At 34.8% G+C, this 15,387-nt stretch overlaps 1 protein-coding gene across 3 annotated transcripts in view; it reads left to right on the top strand.

Moving 5' to 3' along the window:
- LOC104905760 (DNA-directed RNA polymerase III subunit 1) overlaps positions 1-8,074 on the top strand; it is a 39,458-nt gene extending 31,384 nt beyond the window's left edge. For all 3 annotated transcript variants that reach the window (XM_048647159.2, XM_010694381.4, XM_019252240.3), the window contains 6 exons: positions 5,368-5,526; positions 5,602-5,718; positions 5,828-5,904; positions 6,806-7,010; positions 7,092-7,294; positions 7,685-8,074. In XM_048647159.2, the coding sequence (XP_048503116.1) occupies positions 5,368-5,526; positions 5,602-5,718; positions 5,828-5,904; positions 6,806-7,010; positions 7,092-7,294; positions 7,685-7,736 (813 nt within the window). In that variant the 3' untranslated portion in view covers positions 7,737-8,074. The remainder of the gene's footprint in view (positions 1-5,367; positions 5,527-5,601; positions 5,719-5,827; positions 5,905-6,805; positions 7,011-7,091; positions 7,295-7,684) is intronic.
- Positions 8,075-15,387: the final 7,313 nt, after the last annotated feature.

Raw genomic sequence — 15,387 nt, 5'->3', positions numbered from 1 at the left:
AATATCCTTATTCGTGGCCTCCCAAGTTCCATCTGTTCATTCTCTTTCATCTTTTTTATCAACAAACCATTACAATCTTTAATGGTGAGATTATTATCTTTGTAGTGGTAAAATGAGTAAAATCCTTAGTTAGAGATTTATTGGGAGTTGTGAAAGTTAACAGACAAATAGTTAATAGGAAAATTTACCAAAAATAACGTTTTAAAAGTGACATTTTGTCAGAAACAACCTAATGATTTTTTTTTTTTTTTGAGAAACAACCTTTAAACTCTAATTTCTTGTCTGAGGAAACCTCACAAACCTTTTCCGACTTGACCATTTTTTCTCTGGATTGACTTTTTGGTGTGTTTTTCCTCCAATCTCTATCTTATATACCCCACCCTCTTTTAAAACTAATTAAACTATTCTCTCTCTCTCTCTCCTCTCTTGCACTGTTCACTTGTTAGGTATTTCATTTGTTGGGTATTGATGAATGAAGAATTAATCTCCCTCTGACAACGTAATCAATTATTGTCAACAACAACAAGTAAGTAACAATTATTCTCCCCTCCCCTTTTCAATAACAGTTTGAAAGAAGGCCCTGATTTAATTGAAAAGAGAAACCCTGGTTGTTTTGAAGAAATTTAATGAATTGAGATGAAGAACCCGAAATCGTAGGATCAAAGAATATTATAGGAATTAAGATCCCTAAACTTACCAATTGAAGATCCGGATTCAGAGGATTTTTCTGGGAAAAGATTGGATTTGGGGTGGGAAAGAGTGGTTAAGTGTGGAAGAGTGGGAAAGAAGGTTATAAATGGGAAAATAGGGAGGGAAATGAAACTCCAACTGAAATAAAAGAGAGGGAAAGGGGGGGGGGGAAGGTCTTGGAATTGCTCATTCAATGAGCATACTCAATATTATGCCTTGAAGAGGACTCGAACCTCCATGATGCTTAGCACGAGATTTTGAGTCTCGCGTGTCTATCATTTCACCACCAAGGCATCTTGAAAGTGATATCTTGGCGGCATTCCGAGTATCTCCTGAACCTCGATTCACTGGTACATGGACAACTGTATGGACGGGAGAAAATATGGTCAATGTCGGAAAAGGCTTGTGAGGTTTCATCTGACAAAAAATTAGAGTTTAAAGGTTGTTTCTCGAAAAAAAATTATAAGGTTGTTTCTCGCAAAATGTGACTTTTGAAAGGTTGTTTCTGACAAAGTTTCCTACTTGATATCTTTCTACATTCTATACATAATTATAACAGATTCACTAAAAACAAGCTTGAAACTCTTGAGGCAAAAGATCACGGTGTACAAAGGTAAATAAATATGAATGCACAATTTGAGTAGATATTTGGGAATTTCAGGATAGACCACTCTCTTAAGTATAATAGTCTATCAAGAACTAGAGTTGATCTAGTTTGTGCTAAGGACCTCAAAAAGTCAGGCATAGGATGAAGCTTGGAACTTCGTTGGAACGAGTTTTTAGATGGAGTTTTGGGAGCTAAACTAGTGTTCCATTCAAGAAAAATAAATCCTAGTGGTTGCTCAGTTAACATGAAAAATTGTAGGAAGTAGAATTTCCTAGAAATTGGATATTAGGTTAGTTGTTTGGTTAACAAAAATATGGCAAATGGGGGGAGTAAATCTTCGTAGAAATCTCGATAAACCACACAATGGGGAAGTTGGACCCTTAGGTAAGTCGAAATTCCCACACGAATTCACCTTCCTCATCGTCAACCAAACACGTTTAGCATAACTGGATGAATTTGATAATGGAATCTATTCCTTATGAGATGGTGGGAAGTTTTGACTTTCTTATACTTATCAAACGACTACTTAGACCAATTTTCTCTCTCCACTCTTCTTCCTTCCTCGGGCTTCCCCTTTTTTACCATGGCTGTTAATGTAGAAAAATCTCCATAAAGCTCCTTAAAATTCCACCATTGCACAAATACGTATCCCTGGTCCTCAAATAAATGTCTTACTAAGCTCTTTAGCATGCATAGACCTTATTAGATATAGTTGTCACTAGCTATGTTACTTCAACACCCTTGTCCTCAAATAAATGTCTTACTAAGCTTTAGCATGCATAGACCTTATTAGACATAGTTGTAACTAGCTATGTTACTTCAACACCCTCTTTCACCTTGGGTGTCGCGTGTCTACTCGACATGACACGACGCTCAACACGCCGGGAAGAAGTTTCCGGGTCGGGTATCAGAAAAGTGTCGGAATAGAGGTGTCGAAATCACCATATGAGGAGAGAAAAAGAGAATAAAGAAAAGCACATTGAAACAGCAAAGGAGAAATTACAGATCTAGGGCTTGGATGACATACCCTAGATGTGAAACAGGAAAGTGAGGAGACCGAGCTTAGGAAAAATACCATGGGGATTTTGCTTTTCGATCTATTTCAAACCGAAAGGACTCCATTGTTATCCGGTGCTATGATGTGATTGACATATAGAGGGAGAACGAAGAGAGCTGAAGAAGATGAAAGAACGAGAGAAAAGGTGGAAGGTCAAACGTGGGAAAGGGTCATTCTAAAAAAAGCAAAAACAAATTCTACTAAAAGCTTGAAGTGTTATAAAGAAAAGAAAAATAAAAACTTATTAAATGTGTATATTGGAACATGACCCTCATTTACCCATACTTATTAAACCAACGTGAAGAACAAATATCTGCTATTCTTTAGTTATAAAAATTTTCAAAGCTAAAATTTTGAATTCTACCTTCTTTTTAACAATTTAACAACTTATTTGTTTACGGGAAAAAAGGTGTCGGGAAATTTTTTCCGACACTTATACGGTACCCGTGTCTATAAAACTAGTCAAGACACTCTTTTGACCGTATCCCCGTATCGACCATACTTTTGGAGTAGAGTGTCGGATCCTCCGATCCCTACTTGGATACGACATCCGTATCCGTGTCAGAGTAACATAGGTTGTAAGAATTTTAAAAAATTGAATACATCACATGAGATATTAGAAGAGAGTCAAAGACTTGGAGTGAGTGAGATAGTTTGTGGAGAGCCCAAATCACATGGGTTGAGTGAGAAGAGCCAAAATGATACTTCATGTGGCTATCGTGTCCCATGTTTGCGATGTGTTGGACACAAATATACGTCGGACACACTCAAATACATGCCAAACACTCTAAATGACGTGTTATTTTTTTTTTTTGTTTGAATGGACAGCTACAAGAACACTTAGGGAAAGTATTCGGACACTTCATGACATCTTCTATAGCTAGAACTTCTGCATGAATTGAAATTTATGATACAACCAGTAACGTAAGTGAAAAAGAAGAGGAAAGAAGGTGTTGATACAATAAGATATAAAATAGATAAGTGTAGTTTTTTTAATATATAATCTACCGTGCCTGTGTCTTTTGTTTTGAGGATAGCATTGTTCCATGTATGTGTATCCGTTGTACTCGTTTCTGTATCCGAATCTATGCACCAGGGAAAGATTGATATTTTGTGTAGGTTGGTGCAAAAAATTAGAGGATCCCACTAAGTCACATAGCACAAGCATTTAGTGTATAAGGGTAATGTAAGGGATATGTAGTTTGCACCAAAATAGGGTGTAAGAAACAATAAGATTTCTTCTCTGGTGGTCAAACATATTTCCAAACAGTTGCTATTAGGTCATTCTGCTCATGGTGATCTTGAGCTAAAAAGAACTTGATGTGAAGACAACCTTCTCGCATGGTAATTTGGATGAGGAAATATACATGTATCATCAGGGATACAAGGGTAAGGATTGTCAGGTATGTTGCTAGAGGAAATCACTCTATGCATTGAAGCACTCTCCTCACCAGCTGTACAAGCAATTTGATTCCTTCATAAGTGCCTATGATTGTTCTGTCTATATCTGCAAGCTTCGGGAGATGATTGTATTTGCGTTCTTTGGTATGTTGATGACATTCTTATTGCTTCCAAGAGCGAGGTAGGGGTAGATAGGCAAAATCTCAAACTTTGTTTAGAGTTTGAGACAAAAATTCGGCGCTGCTAAGAAGATGTTGAGTGTGGAGATAAGAAGAGAGACATAAACGGAAAATTGTTCATTGATGGGTTATTGCTTGGGATGAAAGGTGCTAAACCAATCTTGACTCCACTGGTTCCACATAGGCTCTTATTTAAACAATCTCCCACTAAGTGCATAAGATAAGGCGTAAATAATATATGTATCTTATGCTAGTGTAGTTGATGTACTTTAGTGGTGTGTTGAAATATTTCAGAGGTTGTTACTGTTGTCACTATGCTCATGATGAATCCAGGAAAGGCATATTGGAATGTGGTAAAGTGGGTTCTAGGGTACCACTATCATAGATTTCTGTTTTGGCTGAACTGCATGTTGGAATAGTGGCTTCGCTTGCTCAGAATATGCTTGTTGTCTAGATAGACGATGATCTATTACTGGTTATGTGTTTGAAATTGATGGTCCTTAGATGGCGATCAGTGGAATCGGGTCATCATTTTCACAGAAATCATTCTCAGTTGGCTCTTCTTTTCCGCATGTAGATAGACGCACATGGATAGAAACAATGGAGATGTGTATTTGAATTTAAGTAGTACAGGTAGAGCCACCTCTAAGAATCTTTGAAAAAATACTTGCTAGGTCTTAAGGATTTTGAGCGACCAACTTTCTTAAAGGTTCTTTTACCCATGAGCGTTGAAATTGTTCAGAAACATGTCTGTAGTTTCACATTACATCATCACGCTCTTTTTAAAGAGCTCAAATGTAATTGCATGTATGAAACCTAACTGGAATCAACTAAGTACTAAAACATATGCTGAATATTAAGGAACCATCTAAAGAGAACTTCTGAACCATTACGAGTTTGTTTTGATGGATGACTTTCTGTAGGAAACTTTCTTATTAACTCCTACTTGACCTTGGGAAGCTAGGTGATCTGATCTAAAGTTTGACAAAGAAAACAGGGCTATTTCAATGTTGTGCTGGAACATGTCTCTGTAGGTGCCAAGTGATGTTAAGCCAACTTCAGCCACCAAGAAACCTGTTACCAAACTTAGTCCACTCACTGCACAAACATCACACAAGTGAGAGCTCAAACTATAACACTGTTCCCCAGCCTGTTCAATAAATCGTTGTTCCATGAATCTGTTTCCTTCACGAGTCAATGCCTTGCATCCACATCAGACCTAATCATCTAATGCTGATACATAACAGAAATTATTGAAAACGACAGATTAGTAGTGTTGTAACATATTTTAGAATATCATAGGACTTCTCCTTCTCTTTTCTTCTCATTTTGGAACTTCTATGTCTCCAGGTTTGCATGTTGTTGAATGTCAAAAGTTCTCTTCTATAGATAATTTAAAGGTTAAGGACCTACCTTTTTGTTCTGTGTTGCAGGTTGCCAAGTGTATACAGCTTATAATTGAATCAGTTAAAGCATCTATAGTTGTTAAACTTGATATGGAGAAAATCAAGTCTTCACGGCTGTTTATAAATGCTCATATTGTCAAGGAGAAAATTTTAAAATCTCTGAGAATGCAAAAGAATAACAAGCTGGTGAGCAATCTTCTACTTAACAAATATGTTCCGTATATAGTTAATTGTTGGTGTCTAATGCACAGTTATCTGCAGATTGTTATAGTTGTTAATGATTCAAAGTTGGTTGTCTCGGTGGAGACTCAAAATAAAAATGATGCTCATTTTGTACTTCACTGGGTGAAAAATAAACTGCCCATGGTTGTTATCAAGGTGAGACCTTGCATTTACTTTTCCTAAGTCATAGAATTATTTTATTTGTGTTACATTCTAAGGTTATTGCATTAATGGTTTGACTTTGACCAATGCCTTTTGGCTCCAGGGTATACCTACAGTTGAACGTGCAGTTATTCCTAACGAGGACGAGAGAAACAAGAAGCTCAATTTGATTGTTGAAGGGTTGGTTCTTCAATTACCTAGTGAACTGTTCATTTATGCTCTATCTACAAACATTATCCTCGACACCTCCCCCCCCCCCCCCCCAACCAAGAAAAAAGGACTTGAGTGACAACAATTACCCATGTGATTCCCTATGGCCCACCATTTACACTTGCTTTATGGTAATTCTTCTAAAAAAGAGTGAAACTAAACAATGGTAGTAACTTTTATGGCCTCCATAATTTTGATTTTAGTTTCGGAAAAAAAATTCTGAAATTAAAGCGTGACAGCAAACAAGTTTAAATCAGTTAGCGATTTTACTAATCATGTGAGGATTTTTACAATACCTATTATTGGCTAAGACTTTTATGGCGGCGAGGGGAATTGCTTTTGGGGAATTATCCATCTGATCCAATTTACGTGAGTTAGAAAATGCTTTGTATTTACACTAATTGGGAAAAGAATAGATTATATTCCATATTCCATTTTGTATGAATATGTAATTTGGAGTGGCCAATATCCCTAGCCGTTGAAAAGAGAGAAAAGGCAAATCTAGAAACATGTGCTTCATTTTGTAGACATTGTCACTCACACCCAATGAATCTGTACAGGCTAGGTATTGCTTTTAGTTTTCTCAAAGATTTTGATTCTACAATATTTAGTAGTTCTAGTGAGTAGCTCAAACTCTCGACATTACTCCAGAATTTACAATCCTGTGTGTAGCTCTGGACAAGATTAGTTTCAAATCAGAATATAATTGCTTCTTATTCAAATTTGATATGACTAAATTTAGCCTGAGATGTCATTGAGATTGACATACATTATGTTTTGATAGTGTACCCTTGTATGGTCATTAAAGCTGGTTCTATTTACTTAAGCCCAAAAGTTGTCTACGAACCTTTGAAGTACTTTCTTATTACAGAACTGGTCTAAGGGAGGTGATGGGAGTTCATGGAATCAAAGCATGCAAGACAGATAGCAATCATGTAATTGAAGTGCAACAAACACTTGGAATAGAGGCCGCGAGGAGTTGTATCATCAAAGAGATAAAAAAAGTCATGCAAATCCATTCAATGGATGTGGACACACGGCATATGATGCTTCTTGCTGATGTGATGACATCTAAGGTTACTCCTGTCTTAATGCATTTCATGTAAAGATATACGAATTTTGAGTAGGGGTAAAAGTGCTTATTGTTCTTGCTACAGGGAGAGGTTTTGGGAGTGAACAGATATGGAATAGCAAAGATGAAAGATAGTGTGTTGATGCTGGCATCATTTGAGAAGACTGACTATCATCTCTTTAATGGTTCTTTAAATGGGAGGAAGGATAAGATCGAAGGAGTTGGTGAACGTATCATCATGGGGGTACCAACGGAGATTGGCACTGGAATTATCAAAGTTAGACAGAGGTATGTTTGCAAGTTCTCATTGCCATATGCCTGTTTCTTTCCTTTGCCCGTGTTCCATTGGATTTCATGATATTTACAAATAGATCATGTTACTTCCTCGAATTCATTTCCTTTTTTTTTCCTTATCTCTTTACTTTTTAAACTTACAAATTTTTTTTGTCGATGATAAAATAAATTTAAATCAGCCACCTATCTCTTTAATTCAATGATAACGATCATGTCAATGGTGTTTTTTTCTTGTTTGTTTTTTTTAACTAGATTAGTTTGAAGCCATCTTTTAGTTGCCATACTTGCCAATGCTTTGAAGTTTTTTTTTAATACAAGCATGATATTTGAGCTATTTAAAATTCGATATCTCGACGTTGCGCCTAATTCTGTCCCCTTTGCCAGAACCGATACTCTGACAACTCTAAAATCTGGACGAGCTCTGCTAGTATCTTGACTAAACCAGTTGGAGTCTGACAATCATCGAGGAAACAACATTAACTTGCCACTGGGGACTAACAGGTCATAGGTACTAATTCATTGGTTTTATTGGTAATCTTGGTTCTCTAGAGCGTTTTAAATCCATATGCCTTGTTTGATCTGTATAGAACTTATAAACATTTTATGCTTTTTTGGTCGACCATCTTATCATTCGGGCTTCGTTGCATGGTTGCTTGATAATTTCCAGAAATGGTTTTTCTTTTTATACTTCAGTCATATGTGAAGCAAAGCCAATCAGGCAATCACCTAATCTAATCTATAAATCAGTGGAGAAAAATCTCTTTTTGTTTGTCATATTTTGGGTTTTTGTAACCTGTCGTATTGAGGATTCATCTCTGTAATAGTGTGGGTTGTTTCCGGTAAGGTTCATGATTTATTTAGTTAATTATGTGGTGAATATCTATATTTATACAAATATATTAAAAGGCATGCGTAACAAAGTCGATGTGCCACGTGGCATCCTCCTCCTGCAACCAGAATTTTGCCACGTGTTTGTTAACCAACAAAGTCAAGTGATCATCATTTAAAAATTAGATATGTTGAAGCATGGGCTCGGACCCCTAACTTTATGTAAGGGTTTTCAAAGAATCGCCATCTGATCTAGCATCTCTTAGTGATCCATGTTTCCATAAAATTACAAATATGTGTTGTAAATAGTTAATGTTATTAAACATATCCCTTGCATTCTTAAAAATAAATAAATTTGCATGTTCATTAAAATTAATTATGTATACATAATACTATTTGAAGAGCAGTGTTGACCACTACAGTACTACCCTTATATTTACAGTAATACTATAAACAAAATTTGATCATAAGTCTGTATTAAATATGGGCCTAGGCCGCATCCACGTCTAATATATTGAGAAGCGTTCCTTAGAATGTATATGTGTCATGTGTCACTATTCCTTATTGAGTAATATTCTATCCACATCTTTATCATATAATAAAAAAAACAAAAAAACAAAACAAAACATACGTGAACATTCAAACCCACAACCTCAAGTATGAAAGAAAGAGATACAACCATCACTCCACTATACTACTATTGCTTATTTAATCAAAATTAATGATAATGTATGAAAAGAGAACTTTTTGAAATTCATACAATGAATGACAACTTTTTAAATGAGTATGAGATGATTTATTTAACTACTACTAAATTGTAGCACAGAAAATCCCCGAGGCATTGTCCGGGCCTAAACACTAGTAAATATATTAGGCGTTCCTAAACAAGGATTGTGCCACGTGGCGTCTCCTTAGAGAGTTTTAGTTTATGTAATCCATATGCAATAAAACAAATTATACATTGTATAGGTTTTGATTCTGTGACCTGAAGTTCATATACTAAAGTTTTAACCACTAAACCCAAGTTGTATTTAGTGTTATCATTTTAAAGTACAATAATGATATATGAAATTTTTTCTTACTCAGGATATAGCCATGGTCTAATAACTAGTAAATATATTAAAAGGTGTTCCTAAACAAGGAATAGTTCCACGTGTTTAGGAACGGTTTCACGTGGTGTTCTTCCTAATGGAGTTTCAGTTCATGTAATCCATGTACAATAAAAAAAAATTAGAAATTACATAGTATAAGTTTTAATCTCGTGACCTCAAGTTCAATTATTATAGTTTTGACCATTATACCAAATTGTATTTAGTGTTATCATTTTAAAGTATAATATTAATAAATGAATTTTTTTTCTTATTCGGAGCAGAGTCTGGGCCTAATAACTAGTTGAGGATACAAAATTAGGCATCTTCAGGCTAAATCCTTATCGACCTCGAGGTTGGGGTTCCTTTCCCATGAGGAGCACTTTGGTATAAAGGATCCCTTGTCTGCCTCTCCACCCCGAAGTGTCTAGCCCGATAACTACGACTAGGTTGATCTATGATAGGTTTCAGCCTGCTATGACCCTCATTGTATTTACCTACAAAAAAGCGCTAAATCCTCACAACTTATGGTACCTTTGCTAATCAAGGTAAATATGAGGAGCGGACTTTGATGAAATATTGAATAATGTTGAACTATTTAACGCGTTCGTTTGCCTGACTGATATATCCTTGTTTTTCGGATTGACAACTTGTTGATAATCTTCATGTCGTCTTAAATCTTATCTTTTCGGAATTAAAAATGTTGAAAAGGGGCCAACAATTAAGGGGTAGATACATCTTGTTAGAGGGACTCGTAATAGGGTATGGGCCATTGTTGTTTCTTTTTTATGTTGTTGGATTGGGAGTTTTAAAATCCATATCTCCTTGTCTCTAATTAGGATTTCCCTCCAACTTTTTCTAGTTTGATCTTCCTTATATGACTAAAATTTCATGTAAAAACTCTATATTTATAGCTTTGATAGGCGATTTGATCATTGTAAGTATCTATAATGTAGCAATGTGACGAGTTTGTGTAGACACATAAGTGTATTTCCCCAATTTAGTACCCAATGATGAAATATATCATTATCCTAATTGGTTTGGTCAAAAGAATAACAATTTGAAGATTTAATCCCAAAATTGTTTTAAAAAAGAAGAGTCTATTTAATAATTCGAAGCCCAATTGTCAAATCCATTTAATTGTTCATGATAGTTAATTGTCTTTTCAAACCTGCACAATATAATTATGTTTGATAATTAATTGTGTTTTAATAAATAAATTAAAAGATATTATGAAGTCAGATTTCTATCCTTTAGATAAGTGATTTTCGAATTCAACTGATAGTATGAAATCAAAGATAAAAAAGAATATTTTCATTTCAGATGACAAATAAAACATGGTCATCAATTGAATTAGCAAAACTTAGAAATGCAAAAGAAAGTCAATTAGTTTTCGAGATGAAATTTGATACGACATTCACACACAAATACCTCTCAAAAGCTCTCTCAAATACTTCAAACATATATTCAAAAACCTTTAATATTTCATTCATATTCCATTCAAGTTTCATAATTGCTACTCATGCAGCTTGTTATTTAATACCCAAGCGATAAATGTATTTCTAGATACTCCTCTTACTACTAACACTTTAATTCTCATGACATAGATCATTAACCGATTAATACTCTTTTGTGTACTCGGACTCCTTTTCTCTATTTCTTTTTATAATATCAATGGTTCAACTAATCATATATCTAGAGCACAGGTTAATCCTATGGTCGAGTGTTAACACTCTCAAATCAACATATGCAGTACGGTCGCTACCATAATTAGATTTGCTAATTGTAGGCAAGTCTCTAAAAGTAAGATCCTGGTCATACAAACAACTATTAGCAATTTTTAATCAGACAATTGATCAGATTGCAAGATTAACAATAAAACACTAATCAATTAGAGATATCAATAACTAATCAAACCACCAATAAATATCAATCAAATCATAGCATATAAACATGGATTACCAAACCGTAGAAATAAAAATTACTCAATCATGAAATAAATAACAAAATCTAAATCTACAAAGAATAATCAATGAAAGAAAAGAGATGAAAATAATAAACTCATGAATTAATGATGAAGAATAACAACTAGAATTTACTAAAAAAACTACAGAGGAAAAGGAAGGGAAAACTAAACTAAAACCTAGAAATACAAAAATAACTTGTAAAAGAGAGGAGGAGAGAAAAGAGTGAAAATCTCATATAATTAATACTAGATAACGTAATATAACTAGGAAAGTAACTTACAAAGATAAGGAAAGTCGAAATATCATTAACTGGGAGGAATTGGTGATCTGCGCATACAAAAACAGGCTCCAAAAGAAACAATCTCAACTTCGAAAAGGCATAGCTCCTTCACTAGAAGTCTCCTCGGGACGTGCCACCTATCGTTGGAAAACTCTTCAACTCTAGTTTCCAAATCTGCGAGAATAACTCGATTATAAGGATCACATCAGAAGAGTAGACATAACTCTTTTTCACATTTCTTCTAATGATTTTCTGCTTCGTTTTCGCTTAAACTCGAACTATAAAATATCCATGATGATCCTTATGCATTGTAGATTCCTTACAAGTGATCCTAATCCTCAAACTTAGCTAATTATACTCTAAATATGTTCTAATTACTAAAATTCATCAAAAATAAGAAAACATATTGAATAGGAGTAGAATAACATAACTTAAGAATATAATGCAATAATGAACCTGAATATGAAACTAAATGCTCTAAAATGCAATCTAAATGCACCTAAAAACTATATATAAATATGACTTATGAAACTCCCCCAAGTAAAATCATTGCTTGTCTTCAAGAAAAAGACATAGACACTGAAAAAGTAAGACAACCTACAATATATATAGAACTACAACAGGGCGAAACACTCAATTAAACAAGAGAGATATAATCACTACAAGCATCAAAACAAACTCGAACAAAGCCACATAACATGTCATGTATCGCATTCGACTCTCCTATCATACCACATATCATCTCTCCCAAAGTGGATTCAACCAAACATGATAAACCTCACAATAGTTATGTGGACTCAAATCTATTATGCGTTTAAGGATTAAATAATGACTCTCAATTTAAATAAGCCGACTCAAATAAGGCAAATACTCTTTAACTTGAAACTTAATACTCAACAATATAATACATAATGATCAAGAGGACTTTTAAGGGTTGTAATGGGGCTGTGGTTAAAGGTATGGCAAATAATTTGGAAATTGTGGTGAAAAAACTAATATGGGGGAGCATCATATAACTGAAAACACGATCATGAAAGGTCATAACAACTCCATGCAACAACCAATAGTTTTCAAATATAATTACAACACTTTCGCTCAAGAAATTCAATCATAACCCTTTTTAGTTCACTTTATTCACAACTCTTTTTCACTTCTTTTTCATTTCATTTTTCACTTTTTTTTTTGTTTCTCTTTTTGAACTTCCATTTTCAATTTTCAAGCTCACTAAACATATTTTTCCATCCATCTAAACCACAACTAGAGCATTTCAATTCAATACAAACCGAATCAAAACTAATACTCGCTCCTCCAAGCTAGGCTTAGGACAAGAATCAAATGAGGCTAAGGCTTGTAGTGTAAGTATCAATCAAACATAGTTAGAAAAGGCTCAGCGAGGCTAGAGAAAAAATAATATGAAAACAAGAATAAATCTAGAGCTAAAATCATGAAATGAAATGCCTCAGTCGTCATATCAAAATGTATGCACTATCAAATATCAAGGAGTACCAAGTCAAAGTCAAGATCAATGCAACAATGAGGAACTAATTAATCACACATAAAAAAAATATAACTGACACAGATACATCAGTTTTATCAGGCACAAAAGCTCACTTGGATTAGGTGTCTGCACAGTTTCGTTAAATCGAGTAAGACAGAGATCAATCAATTTTACTACAAACAATAAGTTGCGTGCTATGAAGTATCATGAACAAGATGAGTGATACTTAACAAATGTAGTAAAATATCAACAAAGTTTTCAAAGAGTGCCAACAATAGTCCGATAGATGCAACTAAAATGAGATGAAGTCTAATATGAGATGAAATATGATGATGCAACTAAGAAAGCAGTATAATTTTGTTTGCTTACACGTAAACTTCCACTCCTAGTGAGCGGTACAAATTGTCTAACATCCTACGAAAGCAATAAAATCTATAATAGAAAGCAATAAATGATATACAGTGCCCTCACTACAGAACCAGTTCAAAGGAGAAACCAAAACCAACCCAACAATCATCCAACACCAAAGTCTCCTACTAATCACCACTAATGCCACACATGAATATGAACCCAAGATGCATCATCAAAGTTGTCACAAGAATTCAACAATTATGTCATCTCAAACAAAAATTCAAGAAAAAATTTGAAAGTCATATCAAAAGTATTAACAATATATTACAACCCAATGAAGAGTACAATCACATAGCACTACTCTTGGAAGACCAACTTGAACTATTAGGTTGCCAACTTGTATAAATCCTATAGCACAATTAATCAAAATGCAAAGAAGCTAAGTGTTAAGAGAATGGGAAGACTAATTAAAAAGACAAAAAAAAAAGAGAATTCAAAAGAAAAAAGGAATAAAAAAACAGAAAAAACAAAATAAAAAGAAAAGAAAGAGAAGAAAGGAAAACAATAAACGAGAAGAGAGAATTAGGGGGCTTGCCTGCTGTTGTGCTACGTGAGGGTGGTCGGAGGAGGTGACAGTGTGGTCGCTAGGCGGAGAGTAGGTGGGACTGAGAATTGGTGGGCAACGCGAACGTTGTTGGTAGGGAATGGGTGTGGTGCGATGTGGCGCGGTACTAGGCGGAAAGTAGGATGGCGGCGAACATTCTGGTGGCGGGGACGCCGGTGACAGTGATCGGAGAAATAGTGGTGTGACACAGAGTTTGCTGGTTGGAGGAGAGGACGAAGGAAAAAGAAGAAGGCTACTGTGACTTTTCCTTTTTTTTTGAATCATCTCCTCGCCCGGTCAGGCAAAAAATATCCGCTCGATCAGACAGACTCGACCAACACATCAACAATTTTGTATTATTCTTTGAAAATCTCATTCCACCTAAAAAAACAAACACAAACAAATGCATCAAAATGAGTAAAATCACTTATAAAGGATGAAACAAAGATAAAAATCAAAATAAAAAGTAAAGAATAGAAAAGAGAAAATAAGTTAGATTTTGGGTTGTCTTCTGAAAAGCGCAAATTTAAGGTTACTCATGACCGTTAAGACTAGTAGATCACTCATAATAGTTCAATCATTTAATAAGCTTATCATATGTTCCTGCAAACATCTCAGAGCATATTAGATAAGAATGGAAAGAAAAAATGACAAAAAATAATACTAAAAAATTACTAATACTACAAAAAAAAAGGGGTTTATTCACCAGGTACCCTCTGTGGTTTTTCAAAATTCATGGGGTATCCCTACGTTTAAAAAATGCACCAGGTACCCTTACTATTTCAATAAAATTCACGAAATGCCCTTAATGACTAACGATGTTAAGTTTTCATTAGTCATTAACCTTAATTAACCCTCTAATCCTAATTAACCCTCTAACCCTAACCCTAACCCTAAATCCCTAATCCTAACACCTAAACCCAACCTTAACCACCCAACCACCGCCCCTCCCCCACCCACGCAGCTGTAATACTCCGTATTTTTGGAGTTATTCTTTATAAATAAGAAAATATAAAGAATAGAATCGAAAAGTATTTTAGTATTATATACAACAAAAATATATAATTATAATACAGTTTGAGTACGCTTACAACTATAAAATAATTTATTTTAATTTCGTAATAAATAAAATAAATCAAGTCCAATTAGACTTAGGATGGCCACACTATAAATAAGAAAGGAGAGAAAAGGAAAGAACAAAAAACCAGAAAAAAAACCCCTTAATATCTCTCTCTCCCAGCCGTCCCTCTCAATTTCTCTCCTTCTCAGCCGTTTTCCCCGCTCTCTCACAAATTCTCTCTCCTCTCTCTCCTTCTCCCTTGTCGACTCTTTCATCTGAGCCTCGTCGAAGACGTGCGAGTGGTGCGACCAGGACCGTCTTAAACATTTGGGAGGCCCTGTTCTAATTTTGAAAATGTGCCCCTTAATTAAAAAAATTGGTCCCACTTAAAAGATAATAAAATACTTATAG

Source organism: Beta vulgaris, chromosome 1 (genome assembly GCF_026745355.1).
Source record: "Beta vulgaris subsp. vulgaris cultivar EL10 chromosome 1, EL10.2, whole genome shotgun sequence".
NCBI classification, from domain to species: domain Eukaryota; kingdom Viridiplantae; phylum Streptophyta; class Magnoliopsida; order Caryophyllales; family Amaranthaceae; genus Beta; species Beta vulgaris.
The sequence above is the reverse complement of the archived record's forward strand: the minus strand, read 5'-3'. Positions and strand labels throughout refer to the sequence as shown.